The 10566-nt window shown below is 55.1% G+C and overlaps 1 protein-coding gene across 1 annotated transcript in view; it reads right to left on the bottom strand.

Moving 5' to 3' along the window:
- SCRIB (scribbled planar cell polarity protein) overlaps positions 1 to 10566 on the bottom strand; it is a 117457-nt gene that overhangs the window by 88426 nt on the left and 18465 nt on the right. Inside the window, exon 2 of the mRNA XM_015416965.1 lies at positions 585 to 702. Coding sequence (XP_015272451.1) covers positions 585 to 702 — 118 coding nt within the window. The remainder of the gene's footprint in view (positions 1 to 584; positions 703 to 10566) is intronic.

Genomic DNA, 10566 nt, shown 5'->3' with positions numbered 1-10566 from the left:
GCGGGGGGGGGGGGGTGTTGGCCAGGTACCAGAGGGAGGGCCTGCCCGGGAGCACAGGAGGCTGTTGTGCTGGAGCACTCTGCATGCACACACACACCCCAAGAGGCTGCCACGAGGACTCCATCTAGTTTGGTGTCGTTGCTGGCCCAACCCCCTCTAATCTGGGAGAACCGGGTTTGATTCCCCACTCTTCCTCCACATGCAGCTGCTGGTGTGACCTTGGGTCTGTCACAAGTTCTCTCTCAGAGCTGTTCTCTCAAGGACAGCTCTCTCAGAGCTCTCTCAGCCCTGCCTACCTCACAGGATGTCTGTTGTGGGGAGGGGGAGGGGAAGGGAAAGGAGTTTGTGAGCCGCTCTGAGACACCTTCGGGTAGTGAAGGGCCCATGGGGTATGAATCCAACTTCCTCCTCCTCCTCCTCCTCCTCCAGCACTCAAGAAGAGCTGCGCCCCAGAGGGCACACCCCCCTCAGGAAGGCCTCTCCCCCCAGCACCGCCCCCCATCACGGCCTGGGTCCCGTCAGCTGACCTGAAGTGGGGCAAGCCAGGCCACAGAGCCCCACCACCACCACCACCACCGACCCACCATTGCGGGAGATGTCCAGCTCCACCAGCTGCATGAAGTTGGCCACCTCAGGAGGGAGGCGCTGGATCTCATTGTCACTCAGGCCCAACTTGCGCAGGTTGAGGAGTCGGAAGAAAGGCTGCCGGAGGAGGGGAGAGACGGAGAGACGTTAGAGGCAGCAGGAAGCAGAGGCGACCCAGGCCCAGCCGCCCACCACCACCACCGCCCCGCCTGTGGGTGTTCAGATCAGACCCTGAACCCATCTGGCCCTGCGAGCAGCTAGTGAAGGGAACACACTCTTGGGGCCTGCTGAGCTAGGCAGAACCCCCCCCATGGGAAAAGAGCGGGGGAGCCACAGAGGCAAAGAGCCACCAGAGAGAGCTCTGACTCCACTCCTCGCCTCTCCCACGAAGCCCACCCTCGGCGCGCACCTGGGCCCTGGCCAAGCCAGTCCCTCGCTGCCTCCCATCCGCAGCACGGGGGTGAGAGTGAGGGCCCCCCTTGCGGGGCTGTTGCCGCTGTCATCGGACAGTCCCCCCCCCCCAAAAGTGCTGCAGGCTGTGGAGGACACCCGGCAAAGGCTCCCACCGCCTGCCCCTCCCTCCCTCCCAACCGCACGTGGGCAGAGACAGGCTCTGTGCAGCCTTTGCCTTTGGGGAGCCCCCAGTCCTCCAAGCCCGAACCGGACCTCCTCAACCCCCTCTGGGGGTATCCCGCTCTCAGAAGAGCCACTCCCAAGGGAGGGAAGCTGCACACCAAGCCGGGAGACGGCCGAGGGGCCGTACAGGGAACGAACGTGCCCCCCCCCCCTTGCCCATCTGCAGGCGTCTTTGAGTGGGAGCAGACTGGCAAACCGCATGGACTGAGGGAGGCGGCTCCCCCGCAGGACTGCCTCCCAGGTCAGCGCCCACCTGGCCATGGCCAGGCCCCGGGTTTTCTCGGAGGAGCCCCCTCCCGGAAGAGGCCAGGGAAGCACCGACCCTTTCCGGTCAGGCGGCAAAACAGAACTCCTCCGGGCAAAGGGGGAACCACTCGCCAGCAAGTGTGCCAACGCACCTGTAATGCATTTATACGTGGATGCGCATGCATGACTGTGTCTTTTCCCTCTGCGACTACACATGAATGAATGACTCCTGCCACCCATTTTAAAGGTTCCCTGCTTCGTGTCCTCCTCAGTCACGTGGGGAGAGGCAGACACGCAAGCCTCTGAAGCAGACAAACGCCACGCAGAGTCCACACGGGAAACGGAGGCGCCTCATTCTGGAGCACAAAAGGCCTGCTGGGACCCAACGGCCTGGGCCCCTGAGCCAAACCCCGGCCCCCCTCCTCACGTTCAGCGAGGGAGGGAGGGCGGCTCCTGCTGCAAACAAGGCCACCGGGGGGGGGCGCTTGCCCACCACAGCCAGGCCAGGCCACCGGCACAGCCTCCTGCAGCACCCCACCCCACCCCCGCAGCCACAAGCAGATCTCCCAGCATTTCTCCTGGAACGGGGGGGCAGGTAGGGTGAAGCTCCCCCCCCCCAAGCACTGCACTGCTCTTCCCACTAGGAACAGCCCCGGGGAGTCCCTATTTGTCCGGTTAGAATAAACACGCAGGTGCCCCCGTCCGTGCCCACATCAGGGCTGTTTCAGACCAAGAAAGGGGAGGACGGGTCATGGCCCCCACCCCCAGCCTTTCCAGAGGCAAACTCCCAGACAGCAGCTGGCTGAGAAAGGAATCCCAGGAGTGCACCAGCCGTTCCCAAGCGGGCCTCCCAGAGCAGCCGGAGGCAGGAGGCCTCGAACCAAGCAGGGCCAATCCACCCTGGGACCATAAGAAACGTGTTCCCTGAGAGGGGGTCGGGGCAGGACCGAGGGGCACCAGCCTTGACGGGTGACCTCTACGGAAGGGGGGGGGGTTCAGGCTCGCAGGAGCCGACCCCCCACCTCGCCTTAAGCACACAGTGTGCCCACGCCCACGCAGAAGAGCAGGCGAGCGCTCACCTGGACATCCAGATGTTCTTCACGTGGGCACCCCTGCAATCACACCCATCATGGGAACTCAGACCTGCCAAGCGTGCCGGCAGGGGACTTCGGCTTTCTGGCACCAACTCCCCTCGCCCCCAGACCCAGAGTGTCACGGGCTGGCCCCAAGGGGGGCTCCTGCCCACTCAGCAGGAGAACAAGAGGCACCCGCCCCTTTTTTTGGCGGGGGGGGGGGGTGACTGTACAGGTCACCACACAGAAAGAGCAGCAGGCCCAGGGAAGCAGCCTGGACTGCAAGAGGTCCCCAGTTCAATCCTCCTCGGCAGCATCTCCAGCTACGAGGGGAGGGGAGGGGAGGGGAGAGACGGCTTGGCCTGAGACCCTGGAGAGCCACTGCCAGCCTGAGCAGACCGTGCTGGCGCTGACAGACCAAAGGTCCGATTCAGTCCAAGGCAGCTGCCAGTGTCTCCGTGCATAAAACGGCCAGGCTGGCCCACCTGGAAGCTGGGAGAGGAGCTGTTCGTGCAGGCCAGGCAGGCAGGGAGGGCCTCTCTCTCTCTCTCTCTCTCTCTCTCTCTCCCTCCCCGCCAGCAGCCGCTCTGCAGGAGCCGGCAACCCCTCCAGCCCACACCATCGGAGTCCCAGGGGGTCCAGGAGGGCCCCCCCTCCCCCAGGATGCCCCGGCAAGGCGGTCTGCCTCGGCTGGGAGCACAGGGGGATGGGGGGATGAAGCCCTGGCTTTCACTGGGGGGGGCAGGCAGACCCCAGACCCCCCCCCCGGAAGGGAGCGCCTCTGTTTGGACAGAAAGCACGTCTGGACCCTGCCAGGCCGGCCCGGCCTCTGAAAAGGGACTTTCAAGAAACAGGAAGGACTAAATCCTGATGCGGGTGAAACAGAAGCACTGCCTTGGGGAGGAAAGGTCGGGTCGGGGGTCACAACGCAAGGGTTTCTTTCACTGAGTTGGGGACACACACACACACACACACGCACACACACACACACATACGGAGCACACTTGTTCTTCTGCCCGGAAAGGCCGTTTTCCACACTCCACAGCCACAAGGCAAAACCAGCTGCAGACTTCACGGGAGGAGAGAGGGTCAGGCGCAGGTGGATGAGGACGCACCACTCCTCTGAAGAACTGCTGCATTATAGGAGTATTCGTGACCCACCCAGCACGAGTGGGCAGTGAGCTCAGAAAAGAGTACAGGGAAAGGCTCCAAAACAGCAGCAACAGAATGGCTGGGTGTACTTCGACAGAAGAAGCACAAGGGGGCGCTGAAGGACCACCTTCGGGAGGGCTTTCTAAAACCCAACGGGACACTGGGGAGGTTCTCCAAATATAAAGGTTTGCCTTGCTCGAAAGCCAGTCGAATCCGACTCTAGGGGGCGGTGCTCATCTCCCGTTTCCAAGCCAAAGAGCCAGCGCTGTCCAAAGACGTTTCCGTGGTCATGTGGTCGGCATGACTGGACGCCAAGGCGCACGGAAGCAGTACCTATTGATCTGCTTTCAATTTCTTGCTTCCGAACTGCTAGGCTGGGCAGGAGTTTCCAAATATACCTGGGTCTAAAACGCAAGGAGACACTGGAGAGGTTTCCCAAATACACCTGGGCAGAACGTGGCCCCAGGCCTGAGAGAGCAGATGCTGCCCTGAGGGAAGGTGAATATACCCCCCCACCAGTGTTCCCTCTAAGCTGAGCTAGTGTGAGCTAGCTCACAGTTATGTAGCCTCCGGCTCACACATTTTTGTCTTAGCTCAGGAAGGAGGGCTCCAGAGCAAACTGATTTATTGCTTGCTCACAACTTTAATGCCAGAAGCTCACAGAGTAGAATTTTTGCTCACAAAACTCCACAACTTAGAGGGAACATTGCACCCCACCCCCCCGGCCACAGCCAGATGGGGAAAGGCAGAAACCCAGCCTGGTGTTGCATGAAAGGGGGTGGCGAGGATGGCCTTGCAGGCCACCCTAGGGGTGAGTGGCGACCAGGTAAAGGGAAGGTCTGCTCCCTGGCATCAGAAATGCATCTCCTAGAGAGCAAGCCGCAGCCTCCTCCCCCCCCCCACCTGCAGCAGTATGCCGAACCCTTGTGCCTGATCACTGATGCGAAGGCGCCTCAGAGGGAGGGCCCCGCTGCCTGAACAGGAAGCGTCATGACACAGGGGGGCCGGGAGACAGGGAGAGCGGAGGGGCCTTGCTCAGGGATCCCCCGCTGGGGTGCTCAGAGTTCTTGGGGGGCCTGGACAGCAAGGCTGGATTACAGGCATCAGTCCCGAAGTTTGCAAGCAAGTCAGCGGAGGGAGGCCGGCTGACCCAGGTCCCCTCTGCGTATTCGTGCAGGACACACTGATGCAACGCCGCCTGTGGAGACCTGCACGGTCTTGTTGCGCAAGAGAGGGCCGCAGACTGCTAAGAGCTTCCCGGGTCTGATAAGAATCTTAGACACGCAGGGTGCTGGTGGTGGCCGAGGTGTGCCGGAAATCCCCGATGCCTGGGCAGAGGATCGTAGTTTTCCTACACACGCCGGCATGCCCTCGCCAGTCCTGGTGCTGAAAAGACCACTGCCCACAAAGGGAGACCCTGACTACACAACCCAGCCTTGGGTGAAGAAAGGGCTGCGGAAGGCAGGCAGGCAGGCAGGCCGGTCTGAGAAAGGCCACCCACCCCCTTTGCCCAAGGCTTGGCTCTGCAGTGCCCATCCGCTGCTGGGTTAGCCGAACAGCATCCGCTTTCAGGGCATTAACCGGTGCCGTCTCTGGCCCCAGCTCCTGCCAACCTAGCAGTTCGAAAGCAAGAAATTGCAAGTAGATAAATAGGTATGGCTTCGGTGGGAAGGTAACAGTGTTCCATGCGCCTCGGTGTTTAGTCACGCCAGCCACATGACCACGGAAACGTCTTCGGACAGCGCTGGCTCTTCGGCTTGGAAATGGAGACGAGCATCCCTAGTCGGATTCGACTGACTTTCAAGCAAGGGAAACCTTTACCTTTACATTCTTCACAGACACATCACTCCAGCTATTCATGTTCCATTTATGACAGTCACTAACAGTACGCAGTCCTGAGATGCTTTTGACACACAGCACCATCAGTCCAGGTGCTCCCCGTTCTATGCCCGTGCACTGAATTCTTTTGTCTAAATGCACAATTTGGTGTTTTGTCTCGGCTGAACTTCAGTTTGTCAGCTCCAGCCCAGATTTCCACCCTATCATGGTTATTTTCCATTCCAAGGTGCTAGCTCACCCTCCCAGTTTTGAATCACCTGCAGATCCATGGGAAGGAGTCTCTCTGCCACTTCACCCAAATCACTGAGAGAAACAGGGAGGAGTCGCATGCCCAGGACAGCCTGCTGCCCCCCCCCCAAGCCTCTCTATAGACCAAACAGCTGGAAACCCACTGATTTAATTCACGTTATTTGTAGTCCCCCTTTCTCACGGAGACTCGAGGCAGATCAAGCAGCGCAAACCAAACACACCCCACAGGAGGGGACATCCAGCAGGCGACGCAGCAGGGTCAGGCAGACTGGCAGCGGCAGCAGCTCCCCAGGGCCTTCCACATCACCTGCCACCAGGTCCTTTCAACTGCAGGTGCTGCTGGGGACTGAACCAGAGACCTTCTGCATGCCACACAGACGCTCTGCCCCAGAGCCACGGCCCCTTGATCGGAAGCAGAGCCGAAGCAAAGCGCCACCACTTCAAGGTGGCGGGCTGAACGACGCAGGAGTTGCAGTGGGAGCCACAGACAGGGCCCAGCCACAGAGTCCTCCTTCTTGACCACGACATCCCTCGGAGCCCCTTCCCGTGCCGCCCAGCCCTGACTAGCCTGTGTGGGATTCATCGGCCAGTCAGCCCACCTGCTAACCAGTTTGCTAACCAGGATATCACAGGGGACTGACGGCTGTATTTTAACGTCGGTATCTGCTCTCTCTGAAAACAGCCATCACTCCAAGAGAGAGAGAGATCCTTTTAAACCGCAGCGTCAACAGATACACGGGAGACCAGAAGCCACGTGCAGGACTCTTGGGCTTGTGCAGCCTGCCAAGGGTTGCTTTGTCCACGTGCCCAGCTTTCCGCCCCTGAGGGACTTCCGTGGGGCACAGTGCCACAGAGTCCACCATCCAAAGTCATCCTTTTCTCCTGGTGGACTGACCTCTCTGTTGCCCGAAGATCAGTTGTCATCCCAGGAGACCTCCAGCCACTACCTGGAGGTTGGCAAGCAGGAAAGTTGCAAAAAGAAGCTCTACCATCCAAGGAAGACCAGCGCCACCAAAATTATGAATGCAACTCTTATTTCTACTGAATAAAAGGTCATAATCAGTAAATACAATATGGTTAAAGGTAAAATCGTAACACAAAGTCCTTGATAGGATCAAAGTCAATCAGTTTCTAAAGCTGTCTCAACTTGAATGCCATAAAATTCTCTATTAAGACTTCTCTATTAGGAACCAATCCTTAATTTTTCAGCCCAATGTTCAATAAATAATTAATCCAAGTACAGTCCCGGCTATGAACAGTTTCACCACAGGGTTTCTTCAAGGTCGGGACAATCCACCCAAAACTCAACAGACAGATACCCATTTCACAGCACAAAGCTTCCCTCCACCATCCACTTCCCTCCGCCATGGTGGGGAGGGGGGGGGGAGCATCAGCCGAACAGCTGTAATGTTTTATTAGGTTACCGTGCAAGACGTTTTAATCTTGTCAAATTTTGGCAGTGAAGCTGTTTTAGTTGTGGAATATGTGTTTAAACAATTGTGTTAGTTGGAAGCCACTTTTCAGCAAGGTGGAAAAGCAGTGTGTGCATATCTTAAACAAACAGAAATGGCTGGAAAGCTGGGCTAAAACAAATAAAATGAATTTCAATGGGGATAACTCTAAAGTTCTGCATTTAGGTGTGTGGGGGGGGAATCCAATGCTTAAATCGGGGGTGTTAAACGTGTGGCCTGTGGGCCGGATCAGGCCCACACAGGGCTGCAATCCGGCCCGAGAACAGCTGACTCTGTGCTGCCTCCTGCACCTTCTGGCCATTCCCTCCCAGTTCCTGCTTGGTAGGAGAGAAAGAAAGCCTTCCCTCGACCCGGCTGAGGGCTCCTCCCCCCTCCCCCTCTGGGGAGGAAGGGAAAGACACCCCAGAAAAAGAGAGAGAGTCCTTTGCTTAAGACCCCAAGATGTTTTATTCCGGGTATGAGAGACAGAGACCATCCCATGGCACTTGGAGAGAGCTCCCTTTCCAATTCTAACAGATTGGGGGGGGGCTTATTAGTGAAAGGGAGCAAGAGTAAAGCAGCACCTTAATGACTAAAAAAAACTGTGGCAGGGAATGAACTTTCATGAATCACTGCTCACTTCTTCAGATACAGCTGGAATGTGAGTCCATCTGTCCTTATATCTTGGAGAGTGAAGTGATTTCAGATGCCAAAAGACAATAGCAGGCATTGGTAATGAGAGAAGAAACCGAGGTCTCAGTCCAGTCCAGGAGTTTGCATTGTCTTGAGCTTCAGGATTCAGCAGTCTCTCTTTCTAATCTCCCTTTGAAACTCCTTTGTAAGAGAACTGCTATTCTTAGGTCAGCAACTGAATGCCCTGGAAGGTTAAAATGTCCCCCCCACTGGTTTTTAAATGTTGTGGCTTCTAATGGTGGTAGAAAGAGTAACAGTCCAGTAGCACCTTTAAAGATCAACAACATTGTGGTAGGGCATGCACTTTTGTGTCACTGCTCACTTCTTCAGAATTATTTCCATTTATTTTTTTGCATCCTCTGGATTGATTCCTCCTGTACCAAATTGAGACCTAGGTTTCCTGTCTCATTACCAATGCTGATATCTCCACCCCTCTGCATATCACACCTAATCTACTCATGCCTGCTATTGCCATTTGGCATCTGAAATCATCTTTATAAAGTTTATATCTCCAGTGCTTGTGTTACATTTTATGGCACCCATGGCTCAGCCCGACAAAGTGACATTTATGTCAGATCCGGCCCTCATAACAAACGAGTTCGACACCTAGGGAGGGAGCCAGAGGGAACACCCCAGAAAAAGAGAGAGAGTCCTTTGCTTAAGACCCCAAGATGTTTTATTCCGGGTATGAGAGACAGAGACCATCCCATGGCACTTGGAGAGATCTCCCTTTCCAATTCTAACAGATTGGGGGGCGGGGGGGGGCTTATTAGTGAAAGGGAGCAAGAGTAAAGCAGCACCTTAATGACTAAAAAAAACTGTGGCAGGGAATGAACTTTCATGAATCACTGCTCACTTCTTCAGATACAGCTGGAATGTGAGTCCATCTGTCCTTATATCTTGGAGAGTGAAGTGATTTCAGATGCCAAAAGACAATAGCAGGCATTGGTAATGAGAGAAGAAACCGAGGTCTCAGTCCAGTCCAGGAGTTTGCATTGTCTTGAGCTTCAGGATTCAGCAGTCTCTCTTTCTAATCTCCCTTTGAAACTCCTTTGTAAGAGAACTGCTATTCTTAGGTCAGCAACTGAATGCCCTGGAAGGTTAAAATGTCCCCCCCACTGGTTTTTAAATGTTGTGGCTTCTAATGGTGGTAGAAAGAGTAACAGTCCAGTAGCACCTTTAAAGATCAACAACATTGTGGTAGGGCATGCACTTTTGTGAGTCACTGCTCACCCTTTCTTACATACCCAGAGAAATGCCGATCGCCACTTTGGAGTCAGGTAGGAATTTTTCTCCAGGCCGGTTTGGCTGGAGATCCTGTTTTGCCATCTTCTGGGCACGGAACAGTGGTCACTGGGTGTGTGTGGAGGGGGAGGTATTTGTGAATTTCCTGCACTGTGCAGAAGGTTGGACTAGGTGACCCTGGAGGTCCCTTCCAACTCTATGATTCTAGGAGCCTATGAAATAGGAGGAAACCATTAAAAATTGCGTTTATGTGAGGGGCATTCTTCCAGTCCCCAATATTTATATATTACATTTTTTCTGCCCTCCCTCCAAGGAGTGCAGGGCAGCACACCACAATTTTCCCAACTCCATTTTACCTTCAGAACAACCCTGTGAGGCAGTTCAAGCTGGGTAGCTGTGTGTCAGTCTGTCCGTAGCAATAGAAATGAGTATGAAGTGACTCACGAAAGCTCCTCCCCTGCCACAAATTTTGTTAGTCTTTAAGGTGCTATTTGACTCCTACTCTTTTCTACTGTCTGTGAGGTAGGTTAGGTTCGGTTAAGTGCATGGCTGGTCCAAGATCACCCAGCAAGTTTTGTTGCCCTGCAAGCCTATCAATGTGTTTTATGGAGTTTGAACTGTGCAAAGGGACTGTATAATATGGAGACCTGGGAATACTTGTTGAGACTGCACACCTGAGAGAGGGACGCCTTCCTTTAGTGCTGCTGCCACAGTGATAGTCCAGAGTCACCAGCCATCTTGCCTGCTGTGAGATGAAGCAGTCCCATAAGCCTGTACACAGCCTCAGATGCCATGCCATGGAAAATCATGAGGACAGAGAACTCCAGACGCCATTAGGAGTTTCTTCCAGCACATGTAAATAAATGTAGGCAACCTCTCTTCCCCCTCTCCCAGCTACCTACAAATCTAATCAAAAGACTCTATTCATAGTTGAATAGCAACTAATTGCTCACCCATCAGCAAGCTAGCTAGGGCCATCAAGAGACAATAGCCCTAGCCTGATGATTCCATCAGCCTTCATCCAGGTGCCAGTCCCCAGACCAAGTTTCTAGCTCTCAATATTGACCACTCCTTAGTCCCCCTCCCCTCTTCCAGCCAGCCAATAGTATGTTTTATGGGACGGACTAACAGAAGGTGTCACAGGGGGATGTTATAAAAGATGCTGCCCGACCACATGGTCTCTCTCTTACCCTCTCCACGACCCCTATTGAAGCTTTAACCCTCCTATTTCCAGCTTGCTATCCACATACCCTACCTCCATCTTTAACCTCTAGATCTGCAGCTAGAGTCCACGTGGTTCTGCTGGTTCAGAGCACATGTTCCCCATTTTCTATTTATAAACCCCTCCATTCTTCCATCGGAATGGCTCAACTATTGTTTTTAGGTAAATTGAACCC

Source organism: Gekko japonicus, unplaced genomic scaffold, assembly GCF_001447785.1.
Source record: "Gekko japonicus isolate JY-2015 unplaced genomic scaffold, Gekko_japonicus_V1.1 scaffold505, whole genome shotgun sequence".
Taxonomy (NCBI): Eukaryota; Metazoa; Chordata; class Lepidosauria; order Squamata; family Gekkonidae; genus Gekko; species Gekko japonicus.
The sequence above is the reverse complement of the archived record's forward strand: the minus strand, read 5'-3'. Positions and strand labels throughout refer to the sequence as shown.